This window comes from Ambystoma mexicanum, chromosome 5q (assembly GCF_040938575.1).
Source record: "Ambystoma mexicanum isolate Mex_15411 chromosome 5q, UKY_AmexF1_1, whole genome shotgun sequence".
Classification (NCBI taxonomy): Eukaryota; Metazoa; Chordata; class Amphibia; order Caudata; family Ambystomatidae; genus Ambystoma; species Ambystoma mexicanum.
The window spans coordinates 1,255,235,356-1,255,260,192 of record NC_090933.1 but is presented as its reverse complement, the minus strand read 5'-3'; the positions used below and the strand labels follow the sequence as shown (position 1 = coordinate 1,255,260,192).

The window sequence follows — 24,837 nt, the reverse complement described above, 5'->3', positions numbered from 1 at the left end:
TTTTTGCCCCATAGGGCATAATGGGGATGGGGAAGGCGCTAATTACGGCACCGTAAATTACGGTGCCGTAATTAGCACCAAGGTTGCTTAGCGCCTTGGACTTTAACGCCTGCAAAAAGCAACGATGCCGTTAAACCCTTAACGCCTGACTTGTAATGAGGGCCATCAAGTCTATTGTTCAATGCAACAACGGCGTAACTTACTTCCAATGTGCTCTCAAGGGTCCATTACTTTCAGCTAAAGGAGGAAATCATAATAGTGGCCTGGAAAAAAAAGCCTGTGGTGTTTCGAGGAGCAAAGCTCTCTTTGTTTCAAGACCTCTCGCTCAGATACTCGCGACACTCGCGAACAGGAGGAGGCTACATCTACTTACGGCCTGGCTACAATCCCACTATATTAAATCTCGCTGGGGCTTTCCTTGTAAGTTATTATTTGAGTCCCAGAATCAAAAATATATGATCAGCTCGTAGGAAGAAGCAGCAGAATTAATGGACACCACCTCAGATCCTGACCTGGGGGAGGCAAGGAAGGGAACTGATTCATGTCCAGAACCCAGAAACAGCTGCAGGAAACCTAGAAGAATGAAGAATTCAGCAAAGACCATGACTGACTCTGATCTGGGGCCCTCCCGATTAGCCCCGACCTGATACTGAATGCTGGATGCCCAATGACTGGGCAGTTCCTCTGAGGATTTCATGATCTTGGCAGGGTATCAGTTCTAAATTTCACTTATAAGCGGCCAGGGTTGGCGCAAACATGTTGTTTACCTTTTCTTGTTGCACGATTGTGGGTGGGGGAGGGGTGAATGGATGCCACATGGGAATTGTGCCCAATTCAAAGTTATTACAAATGTGTGAGGAATTATTTATTACGCTTTGTTGCCATTTTACTATTCATGGAAAGGTTATAATTTTTTATTTCTGTTTGATCACATGAAGAATCTTGTCAATAAATGGCGAACGAGTGCCCTTTAATGGTATGCTTGTACCTGCCGATTTGGTTTTCTAGTTGGTTATTGGTCCGAAGTGGCGCATGATGGCGTCCCCTAACTTTCTATGCTTGACCTTCAATGTGAGGGGTCTTAACTCACCAATAAAACTTAAAGCACTGTTGCATAGACTCTCCTCTTTAGACGCTGCCTTCGTTTTCCTGCAGTAAACCGACCTACTGGCAGCTGATGAAAGGCGACTGTGTAATAGGTTATACCCGAGGGCGTACTTCGCCACCAGTGGCCTTAAAAAGCGGGGAGTCACCATCATGTTCCGTAGAGGCTTGTATTTGAGGGTGCTCGGGGTGTTGTGAGACAAAGAGGGGACATTTCTATTGCTTAATACTCTCTTGAATGGCCGCAAAGTTACGTTACCAGTCATATATGGTCCGAATGATTTTCATATACTCTGGGTGAGTTTGCAGAAGGTGAAATTATCCTGGAGGAGTGATTTTAACGGTGGTGTAAACCCAGGCATGGACAAATCGCTAACCCCTACCCCTAATGACAAACACAATGTTTACGCCATGACAACATTACTACGAGAACACTCTCTGATAGAGGTGCTTTTTCCATCCTGGAGAAAAAGATACCTTCTATTAGGCTGTCCACAAAGGCTTCTCTAGATTAGATGTGTTTTTGGTTTCAAACACTCTCATTCCGGCAGTCAAGGGGATAGACATTCTGTCGAAGGCTCTGTCAGACCATTCCCCTCTTAGGCTTGTACTAGATTGGGTTCATGCCACCCCTCAGCATAAGCTCCCATGGAGGCTTAACAACTCTATACTGACAGATATCGCCCTGAGGGCCCACATTGAGGAAGCTATAGGGAATGACTTCCAAGATAACGATAATGGGGAATTGGATTCTCGGACGGTATTGGATGCTTGGAAGGCGGTACTGCAGGGGTCATTATTGAACAATCTGTAGCTTGGGGTAAGGCTCATGAACTGCAACAGGTGGTACTAGAAGACAAAGTCCAAGTTAAAGAGAAGGAACATATAGCAACGGGTGGCCAGCGGTTTCTGCAAGATGTCAGGGTAGCTCAGCAGACATTAGAGGCACAACTGACAGGGAAGGCTGCCAAATCGATACTCTGGACAAAACAATACTTCTACTCCTAAAGGGAATAAAGCTAATAACAAGCTAAAGAAGATGGCCATTCGCAATTATATAGGGGCAGTGAGGGACACAAAGGGGGAAATGGGTTATCACGGAGGAAAAGAAACTACATGTACTGGAGAACTTCTCTAGGGCGGTGTCGGCTCTACATCAGTGGAACCTAGTTTGACTTTATTCAACGGACACAGCTACCCCAGGTTCCTGTAGATGTGAGAGAGGCCCTAGAAGGGGAAATAACCTCCCTAGAAGTATCCCAAGCAATCCACTCCCTCCCAATGGGCAAAGCCCCGACCCAGATGGCTTCACAAATACATTTTACGAAACATTTGCAAGCTCTCTGACACTGCACCTCATTAAACTCTAACTCTTTCTTAATGTCGGGGAAGGTATTGAATTCCATGGCAGAGTCAGCTATGACCTTATTGTTAAAGCCAGGAAAGGATCCAGATTAGTGCACTTTGTATCGCCCTGTAGCCCTCCTCAATACCGATGCAAAACCTTACAGTAAAATACTAACTTTCAGGCTTGGGGAGGTCCTCCCGCAGAAAATGAATAATGATCAAATTGGCTTCATTGAAAATAGAAGTGCCCATGATAATATTCAAAGGGTGGTTAACCTAATCGCCTTGGCTCCTAGAATTGCGGGTGGTCTGTGCCTACTGTCCCGGGATGCCCATCGGGCCTTCGACAGCATGTCTTGGGATTATCGACATGCTCTCTTACCAGCATATGGATTTGGCCCATCCTTCACCAGACTGATTATGGCGAATTTTCAAATTCCGGCGACCAGTATTAAAGTTAATGCCCTCAGGTCGCTATTAATTCTCTTAGGCAGAGGCACAAGGCAAAGCTGTCCTATTTTCCCTTTAGATTTTGCCTTAGCAATAGAACCCCTGGCACAGATGATACATACTCATCCCTGTATCTCCGGTCCAACTTATGGGGGGAACATACATAAGGTAGCATTATATGCAGACAACATTATCTGGTTCCTTCAGAAGCCTCTGGTCTCTCTATTGACACTCATTGAGCTCCTGGAAGAGTTTGCCCTTATTTCTGACTTCTGTATTAATCATGGGAAGTCAGTGAGGCTTACGATTTCGGAACATCCCGAGGTCCAACTTATGCTCCAATCAGCCTTTCCCTTTAATTGGGCCGACCGGGAAATCAATTATCTAGGGCTTCATATTACTAATACTTACAGGGCTCTCCTGGGGGCTAATATTCCTGCCTTCTGCAAAGAGGCCAAAGATACACATCGGCGATGGGAGATGCAGGAGATCTCTTGGCTGGGGCGTGCCATCACGGTCAAGATGACCTTGCTCCCCAGACTCCTACACACCTTCCAAGCTTTGCCAGTCATTGTCCCAGAACAGAATTTACTAGAAATACAGAAAGCGGTGGCGTGATTCATTTGGCAGGGTCAACCCCCGAGAATTCCACGCAAAATACTCCTGAGGTCCAGATAACTGGGGGACATGGGGGGTCCCATCAATTCATCGCTATTTTCGGGTCTCTCAGATAGCACCAATGTTAGACTGGGCGTTCTAGGAAAGGCACCCAAAATGAAAAGAATTGGAACAGCCTGATTGAACTTTTCCTTTAGCTCCTCTATCATTCATTCTTAAAATTGTGAGGGGCACTCATCAGGGCCTCTTAGAACCGACCAACTCTACCTTATACAACTGGGATAAAGCTTGCTCTCAGCTGGGACTGAAGTCGGGACTAGGCCCCTTTCCCCAGTACTGCAGAATCCGGAATTCTCCCCGTACCAAGAAAAAAGGGTATTTGCAAGATGGGAATCTGCTGGGTTTTACCGTTAAGAGACCTATACAAAGAAGGGATACGACTTACATTTGCAGAATGTAAAGAACAGTTCAAGGTACCCGAGACAGAGCGATTTAGATACGCTCAACTCCTTCATTGGGTGTCAAACTTTCCGGTTAAGCAGGCGGGATGCCGACCACCCAAAGGAATAGAACTCAGGGTGCTAGGGTCCAGGGAATACAGAAAATATCCACCTGCTATAATTTACTGTAAAATGCTTCTCTCGAAGATAGACTACCCTATATGCTACATTGTGAGAGGGAACTGGGGATTTCAATCTTAGACGGATCCTGGCAACATATTTGGTCTTGAGCCGCTGTACTCTTATTAAAGAAAGAGCCATTACATTATGTTATTGGTGGTATTTGACCCCTCAAAGGCTGCATGTGATCTGCCCTGATCACACAGACCGCTGCTGGCATGGGTGTGGGCAGTTGGTAGACCTTGCTCAAAAGTGGTGGCACTGCCCAATCATACACACTTATTGGCAGGAGATTTGCTCGAGGATAAAGGACATTACAGGTAGTCTACTCCAGGGGTGTTGCTAGCTCTGGAAAAGACCCGGGTCTAGGCTAATGTCGGAACTGTCGGGACTGGGGGCTAGCTAGAATTTTGGTTGTAGCTCCTGAGATTCTATCCGGGGCTACAAACAAAAGATCAGGGGCTATAGCCCCTCTAGCCCCCCCCAGCAACGCCTCTGGTCTACTCCCTATGTGCCCACTGATCCTGCTGTTTGGGGATGTCCATGAGGTTAAAACCACCCTTTGACCGGCTCAAGCAAACCTGAAATCGGATTTACTTGTGGCGGCCAGAATAAACCATGCACGTTTCTGGAAGTCTGCAGAGTGCCGCTGCATTTGATACTACTCGGTAAAGTTGTGGGAGAGTGTAGCCATGGAAATGCTTACTGCACATTTATCAGCTCGCATGACGAGATTCTCCCGCACCTGGCCCCCTTTTCTAGATTTTGTCCAGTAGAGAGAACATATGTTCATTCCTATGCAAATCCTGAAACACCTGTTTTAAGACGAACAGTGCAACTGCATTTGATAAAGGAGAAGTTGGCGGTCTTCATCTGTACCTGAGAGCTCACAAAGCTGTTTATTTGTTTTATTTTATTTTCATTTTTTAATTTTATTTTTTTACTTGAGTTATCTCTTTAGTTGGAGGTTTATCCATAACATCTAGAAATTAAATTTTGATGTGTATCTACTATGTTGTCAGCACTATGGCATTGATGTGTGTTACCTACATTGAGAGTTCAATAAAAAAGATGATTTGGAAAAAATAGGACAATGAGAAACGCCCCAAAAAAGTTACAAAACACAAGACACTCTTCTTAATTGTTGGAGAATTTAGCATGATGCTTCTGAAACTAAAGAGGTATTCAGCACCTCGCAGAAACCAAACAAAATAGCAAGCAAACTTGACGCTTGTAGAAATTCAAGTGTTACGATACTCTTTTATTATACCTGACATAATGGTACAGGCAAAGATATTTTGCAAATAGTCTTTTTGCTGTTACTGCCGTTTCACTATGTGCCAAATTAGCTTGGTTGTCCACCCTCTCACCTCCTTTGCAATTTAAGGCACAATTATTAATATTGAACAGTGCAGTATTATCTGCTCCTTCCAAAGTCCATTTCCATTCTCATAATAAGAGTGGACTTGCGTAAAAGGAGCCTGCAGGGATTTAGAAATATTTCTGAGACTTCCCATATGTTAATGCCTTTCTGGTGGCTCTCTTATAATAAGGCGAAGACCTGCCACTATTACATGCAGTAAGGGTAACTACTGCACGGAGTAATGGTGATCAAAATCCATCAAACCTAATGTGAAGGCCTTAGAGTGGTGCAGCAGGCTTTAATAAAACATTGCTACATATTAGGAACCAGTACATAGTTAGCCATTCACCTGCTCCTGAACTTACTATGTAAGATGATTTTCTGTGCCTTAGAGTGGAATGTGTTGCATGGCTTATTGAAAAGGCGTATCCATGTGTGTGTGCATTTACATGCATACATGTGTCTGATTGAGGCTTGCTTAAACGCATACAGACTTGGCTATCAACCATAAACCCTGGGGGTTTCACACCCGAGCTTACCTCCTGCGCCAAGTCCCTCAGGTTCCACATCGACAAACACCTCGCCTTCAAGACACACATAGCTAAGAAATCTCAGCCAGCTTGATATCAGCTCTCCCTCCTGCTGAAGTTCAAGCCCCTCCTTCTTCGGGACAGCTTTATAGCAACCATTCAAGCACCGGTCATATCCCACCTGGATGGGGGCAAAGCCCTCCTCGAAGTCCTTCTGTGTTTCTCCCCTGTGCCCCTGAGAAGTGTCCTGCACGCGGCTACACACCTCATCAAGGGTCTACGCAAATATGACCTCATCATCCTGGCCCTCATTGACATTCACTGGCTTCCACTGCATGCACAAATTACCTTCAAGTCTTGCTGCATCATCTTTAAGGCAGTCGCTCTCAAGTCACCCAGCTACCTCAAAGAGAATTCAGCATCTCCGGCATCCAGCTCACCACCAGAAGCCAGGACACATGCAGAATTGAAATCCGCCACTGCAGAAAGGACTAGAAAAAAGCCATCTGTGCCTATGTCCCATGACAATGGAACCTCCTCCCTGCCAGCATCAGACTGGCCCCACGCTCTTACAGTTCAGAGAAGAACTTGAGACCCACCTCTTCAAGGAGTCTCTCCTCCTCAACACCCTGGCCATCACATCGCCACCTTACTCGCTAGGCACCATCCGCTCCTCTCCGCCCCACCACTGTGGAAAACTGTACCCCTCCTTTGTGCCCCTCTGTATCCTACCGATGTTGTATATCTGTTCTGTTACATCTGAAAAGCGCTCCGTTATGCATCTGTAGTGTTGTATACCTCTGTATAGCACTCTGTTGCTTCTCAAAGCTAGATCTGCACTCAATAAATACAATAATAATAATTATAATTGTGCTCAGGCTATTTGCCATTTCCTTATGGCTGTCTTTGTTTTGCAGAAGTGGGATTCCAAACTTCTGTGCAGTCACCCTTGCCCTCCACCAGCTCGGATACCAGGCAATAGGAGTACGTTTGGACAGTGGAGACCTTGCCAAGTTGTCTCTTGCAGTACGCTGCATTTTTCTTCGTTGTTCAGAAAAGTAAGTAACATTCTAAAGAGTGCAATGTCATTGGGGTCTGCTTTATTTTGCCAATTGAAATGTCACTTTTAAATATTAACTTCATGGCATACTTACTATTGCACTTCTGGTTAGGTGTGTGGTTTCTCAGCAGATTGGCAAAAGAACCACTCATTCACTAGATGTTATGATTTTGTTTTTGATTTGTGGAAACCCTTTGTGTGAATTTTCATGGTTACATGCTTTTCACCCCTATGTTCTGAATTCAAATATCGAATAGAGGCCTTCTGTTTCACAGTTTGCCTTTACCCTGTCCAAACAACTCTCCAACTGACACAAACCAACCACCTCAAGGCTAAGAAGGAATTTGTTTCTGCTAAAATGAACACATGCCTCAACAAAACTCCAGGACTTTGCCAAGCGCCCAGGCCTCAGTGTTCTCACTTTACACAAATCTTAACGCTCAAAGGTGCATCACTTAACTTTTCTCTCTCTTTGATACCAAAGTCACTGAGCACCATCCCTCTTAAAATTGTTCTTTGCCCATATAATGCATACCTTAATTGTAGTGCTCTCTCTGACCGTTTCACCCAGGAAATAGGCAACTCCATTCTGGTCTTCATGTCCGAGCAATGTAATTTGCCCGCTGTAGCACATTCATCACCAGCATCCCCTCGGAATGCTTGAATAAATTAATTTTACCTAAACATAATGACTATCTTACCAGTGAGCTCTAGGATCTTGAAGGAAACAGCCACCCCCCCCACCTTCAATTGTCCCTAGGGAACCACCATATTATTGACTGCTAAGATGGATTTCTAAACTCTGACCTGGTGGGCAGAGGTTTAGGAGGCCACTGTAGTTTAGTGAAACAGGGGAACCTTCTGGATAAGCCAGACCAATCTGGGTAGCTTGGCAGGCAGTTAAGACTAAGGGCCTCATCACGAGTTGGGCTGTAGCCGTTAAATGCAGTGGTAACAGTATTACCGCCACATTTAATGGCTGGCCCTATCACGAGTTGGGTGCTAAATCGGCTATTTTACCTGCAGCTTTTTTCTGGAGGTGAAAAATCCATGTTTTCGGCAGTGTTACAGCCGGCTGTATTAGCCTGCAGTGTTAGCATCGACAATTCCCCATTGGATCCAATGGACCCAATCAGGAATGGGGATTTACCGTTAAGGCCCAACCCGTGATCGGGTGGTAATACCACCGGACCGGTCGGTGCTAGGGCTATTACAGTCAGCGGTATTGCAGCCGGGAATACAGCCCAACTCGTGATAAGGCCCTAAGTCTCAGAAGGGGTGAGAGTGATCGGATGCCCACAATGAGCACACACAGTAACAAACCACACATTACTCTTCGACAAGTGTATAGTAAAAATATTTCTGATGCTTGTTAATCTGCTTAGATTCACATGCTGTGCATAGGTCCGACATCCAGTGGTCACTGCGGAGTATTGCATCTTGTTTTTCGTAGTCGAAAAGGGACGTCGACCGGGCGTGTCTGAAATACTATCCCTATAGTGACGTGTGTTGTACCCACAATCCCTCACGCGTCGAGGCCCCTCAGATTGTTTTTTTCCGCCCAGCTACTGGTCGCCTTTACGCGGAGCTCCTCGAGAGACATTGCACATTCCATCTCCTCGACCTTTGGTTGTCTTTTCCTGTTTAAAGATTTAATATATCGATCCCTCCCTCGACGCAGTGGTGAAGCTGTCTCCGCCAAGCAAGATCTTCGACGGAGGGGACGAGCGGAGGAGATCCGTCGGCGTTGCCGAACACGTGGCCTGTCCTCGCAGGCCAAATACAGTAGGGAGAGTGGGGTCGTGGGACATCTCTGATTCTTTTTCTGAGAATGCCTTTCCTTTTCCCCTTCCTTTCCCTTGGGGTAGTTATCACGGTTTATTGCCTCGGCTATGGAGAGGACACCCTTTAGGTTTTGCCCACTTTGTAAGGGCAAGTTTACTTGGAAGGACAAGCATTCACGGTGTAACCGCTGCTTGCCCCTCGATCACGTAGAGGAGGATTGCTCGGCTTGTCGGCTTCTAAAGCCAAAGACTCTAAAAGACCGTAGGGTCAAGAGGTGGGCGGCCTACGCTATGTCGAAGGCCGGGTCTTCCCCCACCGCTGCTACCACCGACAGTGACGAGGAACGTGATAACACGACCTCCGCTACGGAAGTCGTACACCCCTCTAAAGAGCGCTCGCGCTCTTCGTCGTCTGTCCCCGGCCCCGACGGGCTCGGCTCACGCCCTGCTTATGGGGATGAACACCCCGGCGACGCGGACGCACACGATACATCACATAAGCACACAACCCATAGCTCTTCTTCGTCGAAGACGAAGAAAGCATCAGCGCCCAAGGAGACGCAGGTTACACCGGCGGCCTCCTCGGACCGTTCGGGTTCGAAGCCCCTCTCGCAACCGCGACCAGCGACTGGGCTTTCGGCAAATAAGGGCGCCGCCCCCAAACCATTGGCCGGCGCGCACCAGCAGAGAGTGCACGCCGCCGTAGAATGTTCGACACCCGTAACGTCCAAACCACAGCCCTCCGCTGACAAACGAGTCACAGAGAGCTTGGCGAGGATCGTTGTAGCCGACGCCCAGAAGCGTACGCCGAAAGACACGTCGAGCGCTACGCAAAGGTCAAAAGACACACCGAAAAAGCCCGAAGAAAAACAGGGACTACCCCCTTCAGTCGGGGGGACCCCCAGCACACCGGAAGGCTTTTCGGAGGGCGACGGGACACTTTCCTCAACGTTGTGGGAGAGGTCGAGCCGTTTTCAGCAAGAAAACACTAATTTTCCCCCGCTAGACCGCTCAGGGGTACCCCATGAAACCATGGAAAGGCTCCATCTCTGCATGGAGAGAATGGAGAGGTTTATGAACACCCAGAACCCTCCCACTCCCAAGAGAACAAGAGAAGGGCCTCAGGAGGACCCCAGGGCCAAATACCCGAGGCAGGATGCAGCCTTAGACATCCATAATGTGTATGACCTCACTGGTGAGGAGCAATACTTAGAAGAGGAGGATGATTTTGTGGACAATGAAGAAGGACAGAACCAAGAGGAATGTCTGGAAGACAGCCCAGACATGGTAGGAGAAGGCTTCGGAGAAAATCCAGAAGAAGGACCTTCTCATCCCTGGCAATCCCCATCAGGATATTCGGACACTGATGTCCTGAACCTAAATCCTCCAGACAATTCACCTGTCAGAAACACGTCTCCCATTGACGATCAGCCCACATTCAATGCCCTGTTGCGCAGCGCAGCAGCACATTTCGAACTGGACACTGGGGAGATCTCTCCGGAAATAGACTTTGTGGAAAGAGTAATTAAGGAGAAACCCCCAGTCAGCCAGACCATTCCCCTCCTCGCTTCAGTGAAGAGAAGAATCATCCCTTCGCTATCCACACCCGCACTAATCAGAGGAGTTAATCCAAGGATTGAAAAACTTTTCACTCCTTCACCCTCAGACCCGCTGTACATAAGGGGACATTCCATTCCGGATTCCCTTGTAGTATCTAATGCAAGGAAGAGGGCAGGGGTGCCGCTGTCCACCAGTGAGGCCACCTGACAAGGAGGTCAAGAGGTTATATGCCCTTGCTAAAAGAGTCACATCCTCGGCTGCCTTTTCGGCAAGAATTGCGAACAACAATTCTTTGCTAGCTAGCTACGCGGACGCGCAGTGGGCCAAACTGCGCAAGGACGCCGAAGAAGCGCCGGAACCATTACGTACACGCCTGCTTTCAACTATTGGCGAAGGAACCCAGGTCAACCAGAGTATTGTAAAGAACTCTCTGGATGCTGCTGAGACAGCGGGACGTTCCCTGGTTCAGGGAATACTCCTAAAACGCCATGTATGGCTGCGCAACTCAGGGTTCAAACCGGAGACACAGGTGTCTTTAATAAATAAACCTGTTGAGGACGCAAACCTCTTCGGGAAGGCGGTGGATGAGGCTCTGGAAATGGCTAAAAAAGAGTTTGATACTATCAAAACTCTTGACCAGATCTCTAAGCCCACTACCAGACGCGGCTATGGCAACACATGCTTTTTTCGTGGCCAACGCCAAAAGCAGAATCAGCAGCAACAGTACCCTGCCACCAGTTACCAGACCAATAGTGGGCAGTACAGCCAAAGAGGACAGCGCAGGGGCAAGGGGAGAGGGCAGGGGTCCACCCCCAGAGGCTCCCAAGCCCCCAACAACACCAAGTGACGCGAAGATTCGCGTCCCCTCCCATGCAACACCGGTCAGGGGCCGGATAACATCCTTTTTCCAGCATGGGGGGGAATAACGTCAGACCGCTGGGTACTTTCCACCGTAGCCCACGGATAGTGCATCGAATTCAACAGTTCCCCAACATACAGACCCCCGAGGGGACGACACATGACACCGGAACACCTTGCCATCCTTCTCCATGAAGTACAACAACTGCTGGAAAAAGGAGCCATAGAGGTCGTGCCTCTATCTCAGGTAACGGAAGGTATTTATTCAGTGTACTTCCTTATACCCAAAAAGGATCTAACCATGCGCCCTGTATTAGATCTGCGCCCAGCGAACAAGTTTATAGAACCCCAGAAGTTTCGTATGGTAACCTTACAGGAAGTGATCCCACTGCTATCACAGGGAGATTACATGACAACATTGGACATGAAAGATGCATACTTGCATATTTTAATGTTGCCAGCGCACAGAAGATACCTCAGGTTTATGATAGAGGGCAAACACTACCAGTTCAGAGTGCTACCCTTCGGCATAGCATCAGCACCAAGGGTATTCACGAAGGTACTGGCAGTGGCAGCGGCCCACCTGCGCAGGTTGTCCATCCCAGTTTACCCTTACCTCGACGACTGGCTCATAACAGGGGATTCTTACGAAACATGCTTCTCCAATACCCAAAAGACTGTAAACCTTTTGTTCCAGTTGGGCTTCTCCATCAACGAAAAGAAGTCCAGCCTAGACCCCAGCCAAATCAAACAATTCTTAGGGGCTCTAATTCAAACAAAGGACGGCCTCGTCTTCCCCTCCAACGAGAGGGTCAAAAACATGCTGTTTCAGATCCCTCAATATGTGCCCGGTCGAGAGGTGACGGTACGCAAAGCAATGCGCTTGCTAGGCATGATGGCGTCGTGTGTTTATTTGGTACCTCACGCGCGCCTGCGCATGCGCCCTATGCAAGAGTTGCTCAACAGCCAGTGGTGTCAGGCCAGCGGATTATGGGACGATCCAGTGCTGGTCTCGCAGGCCTTAGTTCTCTTGCTACGATGGTGGACAAAAGAAAACCTGGAAAAAGGGAAACCTTTTGCCACACCCGCGGCGGAAGCCACTCTAACCACAGACGCATCCCTAACAGGATGGGGGGCTCACCTATCCAATCAGACTGCTCACGGAGTGTGGACTCCGAACGTAGCATCCAAACACATAAATCTACTGGAGCTCCTAGCTGTGTTCAAGGCGCTAAAAGCCTTCCAGGAACACCTACAGGCCAAAACGGTGTTAGTCCTTACAGACAGCACAACAGCCATGTACTACATCAACAAGCAGGGGAGCACCCACTCTCCAGGACTGTCCAAACTGGCCCAAAATATATGGAAGTGGGCTATCAAACAAAACATGTTCCTACTGTCAGAACATGTACCAGGGGAACTCAATCTGCTGGCAGACAAACTCAGCAGAGATTTCCCCCTGCCCGAAGAGTACGAATGGCGACTACACGAAGACATCGTCTTCGACGTCTTCACACAATGGGGATTCCCAGAAATAGACCTATTCGCAACCCTGGAGAACTCACAATGCCTAAGTTACGCCTCCAGGTACCCCCAGAACCAATCCAAGGGGAACGGTCTGTCGATGCAATGGTCAGGGAAATTTGTTTACGCTTTTCCCCCGACTCCCCTTCTCAACAAGGTGGTGCACAAGATGCACCAGGAACAAGTAACCATGATACTGGTGGCCCCAATGTGGGCCCGACAGCCATGGTTCGCTCACTTGATGGAGATGTCTCGATCTCCCCCAGTGAAACTCTGCTGCCCGTACAACATGCTGTCACAAGACTCTGCATCCATGCCCCCAGAACATGAACTTAGCAGCTTGGCTCCTGAGATCATAGAATTCGGACATCTACTGCTCCCGCAGAGATGTATGGACATTCTCAGGGAAGCCAGAAAACCTAACACTCGCCACTGCTACTCTAGCAAGTGGAGGAGATTTGTCATCTGGTGCAGAGGGGATGGCATCAACCCAATTGACTGCTCTCCCACACATATTGTTCTATACCTGACCCACTTGTTGGATTCAGGTCTAGTGTTCAATTCCATTAAAGTCCACCTAGCGGCACTTTCTGCATACACCACTTCCCAACTCAAGGTGTCGTGGTGGAAGATCCCTGTTGTTATAAAGGCCTTCATGGAGGGAATAAAGAGAATACACCCCCCGATAGCTGACCCAGCTCCCGGATGGGACCTTAACGTGGTACTTACCAGACTCATGGGCTCACCTTTCGAACCCATGCACAAAGCATCTCTTAAAGACCTCACTCTTAAGACTGCTTTTTTAATAGCTATCACCTCCATCAGGAGGGTAAGTGAACTACAGGCTCTTTCTGTTCTAGACCCCTTCGTTACAGTTCACAGAGATAAGGTGGTTCTACGCACGCACCCAAGGTTTGCTCAGAAGTTCAAATCGAAATTCCACGTAAACCAGTCTATAGAACTGCCAACGTTCTTTCAAAATCCTTCCAACTCGGGAGAAAAAACTCTGCATACACTAGATGTGCACAGAGCGGTCATGTTCTACATGGAAAGAACCAGACCACTGAGGAAGACTAATCAGTTCTTCGTCTCGGTGGCAGCAGGAAGAGAAGGGGATGCAGTTTCAAAGTCCACTATTTCTAGATGGATTGTTCAATGCATCACTCTCTGCTATACTCTTGCTAAGAGAGAACTGCCCTTTAAGCCTAGAGCACATTCTACTCGAGGCACGGGGGCGTCCATAGCATTCATTGCAAATGTTCCCCTTGAGTCCATCTGCAAAGCGGCTACCTGGAGTTCTGTGCACACCTTTACAAAACAGTACTGTCTAGATGCACACTCGAGATCTGACTCCCTGGTGGGTCAGGCAGTACTAAGACATCTTTTCTTTACTGTTCCTTCTCATAACCCACCGCCAACTCTGGGTACTGCTCGCTAGTCTATGCACAGCATGTGATTCTAAGCAGATTAACAAGCATCAGAAGACAATGCATTACTTACCGTAAAAGCATTTCTGATGATTGTATCTGCTTAGATTCACATGCGCCCACCCTTCCTCCCCGCTCGGATGGAAGGAACATAGACTTCCTTTTATATCTCTCTTTTCTGTACTCACTCACGTCTAGAAGGCTCCCTCAGGGCAGAAAAATACAAACAGATGGACCTCGACGCGTCAGGGATTGTGGGTGCAACACACGTCACTATAGGGATAGTATTTCAGACACGCCCGGTCGACGTCCCTTTTCGACTACGAAAAACAAGATGCAATACTCCGCAGTGACCACTGGATGTCGGACCTATGCACAGCATGTGAATCTAAGCAGATACAATCATCAGAAATGCTTTTACGGTAAGTAATGCATTGTCATATACACTTATTGTCGGCCGGACCAATTGACAACTTCAGTTTTATAAAGTTAAGTTACCACACAATTCATATACTAGATAATATATGTATAGTACGTTTCTTAATGCGACAAAGGAGTAAAACACAGCCACAACCTGTAAGGAAAGGGGCGAGTTGGCACACTAGGAGCATTACACAATTCTTCGGAGTCGTTCCCTAACTTTCGCAGTCCAGCCCAAAGAAGTGGAGAGCCTTGTGCTCAACAGTACAGTTGTGCGTAAAAACGCACAATCTCGCAGGCAGAGCAAAAAGCAGGTCTTCTTGAGGGAGGTTGAGGGAACTGTGATGAAGAATTGGTTCCCACTATTCGAGTAGGGTCTGTCCTTAGCGGCAGAGCAGTTTTCAAAAGTTGAGAATAGCTAGGGAGCACAGGCTAGACCAGCCAAAAGTGAATACCTTTTCAGGGATATTCGTGCGTAAAAGAGATCAGTTTTGCCATGGGGCCACCGGTAAGTGATGCAAGTACTCACCGACCCTTGGCACAGTCCGGACCAAACTTTGGCAGTTTAGTCGAGGTCGCTAGTAGGATCGAGTCCTGCAGTTTTGCAGGTCTCCGGCTCTCAGCGGCTGTGGGATAGAACTATCGTCCGTGACGGGACAGCTGCCTTTTCTCAGCTTCCGAAGGAGGTACAAAGAACATTCTGGTGCAGCAGGCATCAGGGCAAAGGAGGGCAGATCAGCAAGGCACCTACATTGACCGTCACCAACAGGTGATGCAGGACTCACAGATGTGTGCAGTGTTACGCACTCTATTAATTTGCGACCCAGAGGTGCTAGGCTTAAGAAATTTGGCACGAGAGGGCATGGGACCACAAGTTAGCCCTGTCCCAAGTCTCTGGTTTCAACTCAAGACAGCAGCGATTCTGCAAGATACCCCGAGGTAGAGCTGGACATTTCACTGGAGGGCCCAGGAACACTTCCGAACAGGCTCCTTTGGTAGGTAAGCAAGGGGCGCCGAGAGTAGTTGTTCCCACTACTCCAAAGGGGCAAAGCACCCTGGCATGCCTTCTTGATCGATTGAAGAAAACAGGGGTCCGACGAAAGGGCAAAGGGTGGCAAACCTTCCAATGTGTCTCCGGCGGGTTCACAAGTCTGTTTCTTCGTTACAGGATATTTGGCTCCTTCTGTAGATCAGAGAGAACTTAGGTGATCGACCTGGAATGGATGCACAGCTCCTTCTCTTATCCAAGATTTTCTTTGCACCAAAGTCGAGGACTTCTAATCGAAGATCTGCTCTCATGCAGGCATCCCAGTCATGGACCAATCACGGTGGACCCAGTCACTCAGGCACTCCAGACATCCTGGCACCAGTAGTTTGGATTGGGACCAGACAGTCCCAACCCGCTTCCTGGGCGCACACACGTGACATGCCGAAGACTGCAAAAGAGATTGGTTTTCGCTGGAGGCTGCATGCCCAAATAAGGAAAACACAGGTCACTCGACCTGGGGGAAGGCAAGGGACAAAATGGCTATGGGACAGAACAAAAGGCTTTGTGGCTCTGCCATTTTCAGACCTGGCCACAGTCTTGAACCAAAAGCGGTAAACGCGATTTTATCCTGTAAAAAGAAGTAAAACAATTATGAAAAGTAACTGCTGCCCCCAGTTCGTCACAGGCACACTTGTACAATCACCCAAAAATCCTTTGAGGGTGTCTAGGGCCATAAAACAAAAAGGACCGCAGCACACAGTACTGGAAGGTACATTGTGCAATGTTAAAAAGTTACCAAGAAATGGCAACATAGTCGAAGACTAAGGGCAACCTAGTTTCCCAGTACTGACAGTCTGAAGGATGAGTCAGTTTCCCCATAACAAGTGAGCAAAAGCCCAGGGGAGCACAGCTGAAGGCTGTGCTGCACTGGCAAAAGTCAGGATAGGATAGCCAAACAAAAGCAAAAAGTGTGGGGGGTTCACAAATGGAGCGCAAATGACACATTGATGAAATCTTTCCTAACATTGACGTATGCCAAAATGCTTTCAATCAGACACAGCCTCATCTCAGTCTGACATTGGACTTCATCTCCCTCCTCAGACTGCTCATCATCTGTCCTTCGGGCCCAGGTACCTGCTCACCCTGCCACCCTCCCGTACTGCCTCCGGGCCACCCCTTGCACTGGGGTCTGTATCTGTACCCATACAGCCCCCCCTTTTTATTCCTGCACTTATCAGACCTACCCTGCCTGCTGCCTTAAACCTAGCACTTGCAAATTGCTGGCTGCATTACCACTGTTTGTTGCCTTTATTATTTATTATTGTTATTTATCTGTTTCTCCACTGCTTCGCACTTTCCACTTCTCCCTCCTTCCATGCACTTTTCCCCTTCCACTCTCCCATGCACTTGCATGTTCTCAATGTCACTGGGCCTAGTAAAATAGCTGTTTTGTTCTCCCCTGTTCCTCTCCCTTGCCTTGTCGCGCTCTGAAACACTTGAGTACGAGCGCGATAGAAATAAAATATCAATCAATCACATCAGAGGCTGCCATTCCTCAGTGCGCAAGACCAAAGGGTGAAACTACCTGTTCTTCGTTGATGCACCCTCATTCTCGCAATGTCACCTAACAGGAGTTTGGTAAGGATTCCTTTCAGCTTTTATACAAATGTACATGACATGTAGAGCATGTACATTACAGTTGTTCAGAATGAATGTACAGCTTCTATTCAAAATGTACACAAACATGAGTATGTATATTATTACGCTAAGAACTAATGTATACCTTCTGTGCAAAATGTATGTATACGTGCTTAGAATGAATGTACAGCTTTTATTCAAAATGTACATGGACATGGTGAGTATGTACATTACGTGTTCTCAGAATTAATGTACAGTATCTATACACAATATACACAGACAGGTTGAGTATGTACATTACCCACTGTGGTAGGTCAGAAGAAGGAGACGGACCAATGGGTGCCATATTCAACAAGGTTTATTAGAAAATAATAAAGAAAATGCCTTACTTTCCCCATTGTAAGGGTTTCCCTACCTAACATAACTAGACCAGAGTGCTCGTTGTCAATAGAGAAGTCTGTAATCAAAAGTCTGTCCTCTTTCCCAAAACTAAACTGGGCTGACACTACCACTATTACTAAACAACAGAAAGTACTGAAGAACGACTCCCTTCCACTGGAATGCTTCTCCTCAATACTGGATCGTCAGGTAGTCATTCGCTCTCTCTTGTAATAAGTCATCCAGTTCTTTCAAGGGACTCTTCTAGGCCCTTGAGTATTGGTTCACTTGATTTTTCCGGGTCCTCTCTGGACTGTCTCTAATTCCTAAATGTACAATCCTTTTCTCTTCTTTAGAACAAAGACACTTATTCTGGTAATAAGACACTTGCCTTTCTTTTTTCGTCGTCTTACTGAACCTAGCAGGTTCAGCCCTTGTTGGACTCTTACTCTTCTTATGATCTTGCCATTCTGGGGAGATTATATGTTTAGTCACTGTGTAAGTCTCACTTTTCTTATGACTTTGCCATTCACTGGGACAAGTATGATTAGTCTCATATTTATGTTTGTTTTTCCAACTTTCTTGGATATGATTGTCCCATTTAGCTGTCTCGTCTCTTTCCCCGGGTCTCCCGCTCTCCCCTTTACAGTGGGCGTTGTGGGGCTGTGTCACCAAGTCGGCGCTTTTTTACTTCTTTTTCGTTGTTTGTCAGGATGGTTTCTCTGCCTTCTTCTATTCTCTTTGGAGACAAGCTTCTGTGTCTGTGTGTGGTATCGGCAACGTCGGGTTCATTCGATTTTCCCCTTTCATTCCACCACCTCTCGCTCATTTCCCTGTTGGGATTCGGTTCAAATTGGTAGACCTGTTGCAGTCTGTCGCTGGCGTACTTTGCTTCACGGAGGTCAGCGTTGGGGCTTCTCATCAGCCCGTGTCGAAGGTACCTCCAGAGCCTCTTGGCAGGCTTCCTCTACTCTGCTCTCCAGTCAGTGAACCTCAGGCAAATTGTCTCAGTTGTGGGTTGCCGTTGTAGAATCCCACATTCTCCCCGAATTACCAGCTTTTTCTGACCAGCCGGTTTGAAACTCCTGGGACTTTTTCTGGTTCTCTTGGCCCACCCACTTTTATCACGCAATGCTGGAGCTTCGCCAGCTTCTCAGTATAGTCCTGCCTTTGTGCTGGAGTTGTAGTCTTCATAACTCCTGTAGGTTTCTTTGTCTCCGTGCCTGGCAGAGAGGTATTCTTTATCACTCCTACGCTCTTACTCTTCACAGTACCAGTCTGTTACTTTTCTTCTGGTATTACATCACAATAACATATCTAAGAGAAGTCTGATTGTCTCCTGTTAGGGTGATTTTGGGTGTATGAGGGTAATGAAAAGGGGGTTCCTCATTGGAAAGGGAACCCCTACCCCCACATCTAGGGGAATGTTGTGTAGCAGGCTCACCTCCCTAGCCTCACAGGGGAACGTGACTGAATCCCTCGGGTCGTCGAAGCACTCTCATTATGAATGTGCAGCTTCCATTAAAAATGTACACAGATATGTAGAGTATGTATAATACTTATGCACATAATGAATGTGTAGGTTCTGTACAAAATGTGCACGTAGATATAGAATAGGTACATTACACAATTCAAAGTATAAACACTTCATACCAGTACAAATCAAAAACAATCATGCAATCATAAACAGTAAATGTTAAACAAAAACTTAGTCTACAAATATTAGAAATAATAATTTTGAGGTAACATCATTTCTGATGCTTGTGAATCTGCTTAGAATCAAATGCTGTGCATACAGTCCGACATCTAGTGGTAATCGCAGAGTATTGCGTCTTGTCTTTCGAGAATCGAAAGGGGGCGTCGACATGGGCGTGCTCGTAACACTTTCCCTAACGTGACGTGTAGTGTACCCAAAATCCGTCACGCGTCGAGGTCCCTCAGAACGTTTTTTTCCACCCAACTAGCTGGTCGCCTAATGCAGAGCTCGTAAATTGCAATAAGTTATATTTCATTATCCACGACGGTCGGTCGTTTAATAGTCGTCCATTCATCATCGATGACTACTTCTGATCCTACACCGAAGACAACTACTGATTTCGGCGACTGGTGTTTTGGCCGATGCATTTCCTTTTCTCCCCTCTTTTCCTTTCTCGTCTTGTCACTTTTCATTTGAGCTATGGACAGGACTCCTTTTAAATTTTGCCCGTTCTGCAACAGCAAATATCCATAGAAAGACAGTCCCCGAAAGTGTAACAAGTGTCTACCTCGCTATCCTAACAAGCAATCCTGCAAGTCTTGCCAACTTTTGTGTCCAAAGACGCTAAAAGATCAGCAGACGAAGCGGTGGGTGGCTTACGCCATGCATCAGGCCGAGAGTGGTTCCCCTTTCGCAGGCGCCTCGCAGGAATCTCGCACTCGCAGGCGCCTCGAGTGACTAGGATTCAAGCGACAGCCATGGCTCTGACGTGGAGGCCATTGACCTCTCGGTGGAAGCAGCCGGTTTCCGGAGTGTCCGTCCCCGGCCCTGACAGGCAGGCCACCGGTTCTGCTATGGGGAGACAACATCCCGGCGACAGGGGCACACCCACACCACTAAAAGAAAAGCACACAACCCTACGAGCTTCCTCAACGGATTTGCAGAGAAAGCAACAGATGCCAACGGGTCCGTCGAAAGTTTCGACGGAACCCACTGATCGCCATGATCGGCCGCCCTCCCTGCAACCCTCGATACGGCATACGTCCGGGCATTCTAGTCAGAATGGCGTCAGCACCAAACAGCATAAGAGCGCTGAGGCGCCTCATAAGAGCGTGTCAGCGCCGAAAAACTCCATAGAGCCTCCAGGCTGGTTGAAATCATTACCTGACCTGCCGGAGATACGTGAGAGTCTCGTGAACATCCAGACGTTGAGAGGAATATTCAGATGGGTCACAGCCCCTCTCTAAGGCTATGGCGGACAAATCGCGACCCTCTGTCCTCCAGAAGAGTCCTCCCCCCCCCCCCCCCCGAGACCCTCTAGTTCATTCTTATGGACCAGAGTTAGGTTTCAAGGATATATGGACAACTCTCTAAGTTTGTCGACTTATCAGAGTAGTTTATCACCCCAAAAAGGCCAAGGGAGGAGGACTCCTGCCCTACTCTTTCTAAGATACAAAAAACATCCAGTGCATTTCCCCAGGAAGAGCCTATAGAGTTTTCAGAACCAGGAGAACTCGATGATGACCCTTGTGGTCAGGAAGAAAATCCTTTTGACGTGACACCAAACCAGTGCCCAGACTGGGGTCAGGAACAGCCGGCAGGGGAAGCACTGTGGCTCTCCCCATTATTACTCCATATCCAGACACCCCTTGTCTAGACCCTCCCTCCTCCCCTCCTCAAAGGTAAGCCTCACCCATTGACGACCAGATGGCCTTCAACGCAATACTAAGGAGGGCAGCGGACCACTTTCAAATTGTCACACAAGAGACAGTACAGGACACAGACTTTGTGGAAGATATCTGAAAGGAGAAAACCCCCACAAGCCAAGCAATACCACTTGCTTAGCTCTTTCAAAAAGCACATTGCACCGTCATTGTTATCCCCAGCTCTTACCAGAGCGGTCAACCCTCGGATAGAGACGCTCTTTCGTCCCTCCCCTTCAGACCCGCTGTATATCCGGGGCCATGCTAATCCAGACTCCCTTGTAGTCACTACTACCAGAAAGAGGGTTGGAATGCTGATGTCCACATCAGAGGCACCACCAGATAAAGATTGTAAAAAGTTATACGCCCTAGGAAATCGCATCACTACGTCAGCTGCATATTTCATCAGGAATGCCAACAACACTTCACTGCTGGCAAGTCATAATGACGTTCAGTGGAACTTAATTCAGAAGGGCCTACAAGAAGTCCCGGAACCAGTACGATCACATCTGCTGGTGGTTGTATCGGAGGTGAGACAGGTCAATCGGAATATCCTGAAAAACACCTTAGACGTGGCAAAAACAGCAGGCAGGGCCCTGGCACAGGGAACCCTTTCAAAAAAGGCACGCCTAGCTGGAAAACTCAGGTTTTAAACCAGAGACAAAGGCATCCCTTATAAACAAGCCAGTGGAGGACACTAATTTGTTTGGAAAAGCAGTAGACGATGCTTTGGAAACAGCAAAGAAGAAGCATGAGACTCTTAAGTCTCTGAACCAAATTACAGCAACGCCTAATCAACAGTGAGGAGGAAACGCTCGCCGTTCCTTTCAGGGGCAATCCTTCTCTCGTTCCCCCCCACAACCAGTATGGGTCTGGGGATGCATCATGGTCCTCGGGACATAGTGCTACTGCCACTGGACAGTACCAACAGAGGGGTCAGCGTAGAGGAAAAGGCAGGGGTAGGAACTCCACTCCAAGAGGCTCCCCGGCCTCCGCTCCAAAATGTCTCCCCAGTCTGGGTGCCCTCTCATGCCTCCCCAGTTGGGGGACGTATAACATCTTTCCTACACACATGGGAGGGGGTCACCTCAGACCAGTGTGTGCTCAAGGCCGTCACCCACGGGTACTGTATCGAGTTCAGCCAGCCACCGCGATACCGACCACCAACATCGCCAGAACACCTAAGAATTGTGCTACAAGGGCGTGATAGAAGTCGTCCCCATTCTACAGGTAATCAACAGTATTTATTCAGTGTACTTCCTTGTACCTAAAAAGGATCTCACCATGCACCCTGTGTTAGACATGCACCTAGTGAACAAGTTTGTCAAGCCACAAAAGTAAAGAATGACAACACTGCAGGAAATAATCCCACTGCTAACACAGGGGGATTACATGGCAACATTTGACATGAAAGATGCATACTTTCATATTTTAATGTTGCCAGAGCACAGAAAGTACCCAAGGTTCATGATAGAGGACAAACACTATCAGTTCAAGGTCCTCCCCTTCGGCATTGCCTCAGCCCCAAGGGTGTTTATGAAGGTACTGGCAGTAGTAGCGGCTCACCTGTGCAGACAGTCCATCCCAGTCTACCCTTACCTCGACGACTGGCTAATAACAGGGGATTCGTACGGAACATGCCTAACAAATACCCAGAAGACGGTAGATCTACTCTACAGTCTGGGATTTTCGATCAACGAGAAAAAGTCCAGCCTAAACCCCAGCCAAGTCAAACAATTTCTGGTGGCTCTAATTCGGACCAGAGACGGCCTTGTCTTCCCCTCCAAAGAGAGGGTTCAGAATATGCTGTTCCAGATCGCTCGTTATGTAGCCAATCGCAAGGTGACTGTACGCAAAGTCATGCGACTGTTAGGGATGATGGCATCCTGCATTTATTTAGCCCCACACGCATGTTTGCACATGCGCCCCATGCAAGAGCGCCTCTCCAGCCAATGGTGTCAGGCCAACGGACAATGGGACGATCTAGCGGTTGTCTCGGCAGCCCTCATTCTCTCTCGACAATGATAGTCGAGGGAAAACCTCTTGCAGGGGAAAACGTTCAACACCCCCGCAGTAGAATCCACTCTCACCATGGACACATCTCTCATGGGGTGGGGGGGCTCACCTCCTTCATCACATGGCGCACAGCGTTTGGTCCCCAACAGTAGCATCCAACCACATAAACCTGAAGGAATTGTTAGCAGTGTTAAAAACCCTGAAGGTTTTTCAAACACAACTATAGGGAAAGACAGTGCTGGTCCTCACAGACAGCACCACAGCCATGTATTACCTGGACAAACAGGGGGGCACGTACTTTCCAGGGCTATCCAAACTCTCTCCGAACATATGGAAGTGGGCTCTCAAACACAAGATGTTCCTCCTGCCTCAACACATTCCAGGGGAACTCAATCTTCTGGCAGACCTGCTCAGCAGAGACTTCCCACTACCCACAGAGAACGAATGGCGAATACACGAAGACACAGTCTCCAATGTCTTCGCAGAATGGGGCTTTCCAGAGATCGACTTGTTTGCAACTCTGGAGAATGCAGAATGCCCAGATTACGCCTCCAGGTACCTGCAGAACCACTCCAATGGGAATGGTCTCTGGATAACATGGTCAGGGAAATTTGTTTACGCTTTTCCCCCCCGTTTCCTCCACTCGTCACGATTATTCTGGTGGCCCCCATGCGGGCCCACCAACCTTGGTTCTCATCACATGGCAATGTCAGTATCCCCTGTGAGGAAGCTACCTTGCCCATACAACATGCTATCACAAGACAGGGGAAAACACTCCATCCATGCCCGCAAACTCTTAACTTAGCTGCCTGGCTCCTGAGGTTATAGAGTTTGTGCACCTCCAGCATCCTCAGAGATGTATGGAAATTCTTAGCGAAGCAAGAACACCTAACACCAGACATTGCTACTCCAACAAATGGAAGGGCTGTAATTCCATGAGCATTAATCCCATTGACTGCTCACCGACACATATTGTCTTATACCTGACTCACCTACTTGACTCAGGCCTGGTTTTGAATTCCCTAATGGTCCACTTAGCAGCACTTTCAGCTTACACTACGTCCCAAAGGAAGGTTTCGTGCTGGAAAACCTCAGTAATCAAGGTTTTATGGAAGGGGTTAAAAGACTTCATCCCCCTATTTCTAACCCAGCTCCCAGATGGGACCTGAATATGGTATTAAGAAGACTGATGGGACCTCCCTTCGAAACTATGCATAAGGCTAGCCTCAAAGCACTGACTTACAAGACCGCTTTCCTGGTGGCAGTCACTCCAATATGAAGAGTGACTGATCTGCAGACCCTTTCAGTGCAAGACCCCTTTGTCACAATTCACAAAGAGAAAGTGTTTTTGCACACTCACCCACAGTTTGCACCTAAATTTATTTCCAAGTTCCATTTGAACCAATCAATAGAACTACCCACCTTCTTCCAGAACTCCACTAACGTGGCAGAAAGAAGCCTCCACACACCTGCTGTACAGAGGGCAGTTATGTATTATCTGGAAAAGACGAAACCACTAAGGAAATCTAACCAGTTTTTCATTTCAGTGGCAGCTGGTAGAGAAGGGACCCTGTCTCTAAATCAGCCATCTCTAAGTGGATTGTAAATTGCATCACACTGTGCTACACTCTTGCCAAGAGCCCTTCAAGCCTAGAGCACACTCTACTCGGGCACTGGGGCTTCCATAGCATTCATTGCAAATGTTCCTCTCGAGTCCATTTGCAAAGTAGCTACCTGGAGTTCTGTACACACC

The 24,837-nt window shown here is 47.8% G+C and overlaps 1 protein-coding gene across 1 annotated transcript in view; it reads left to right on the top strand.

The window, feature by feature from the left end:
* Nucleotides 1-24,837, top strand: part of NAPRT (nicotinate phosphoribosyltransferase) — a 1,537,890-nt gene that overhangs the window by 716,380 nt on the left and 796,673 nt on the right. The window contains exon 7 of the mRNA XM_069621760.1: nucleotides 6,950-7,090. Within this exon, the coding sequence (XP_069477861.1) occupies nucleotides 6,950-7,090 (141 nt within the window). The remainder of the gene's footprint in view (nucleotides 1-6,949; nucleotides 7,091-24,837) is intronic.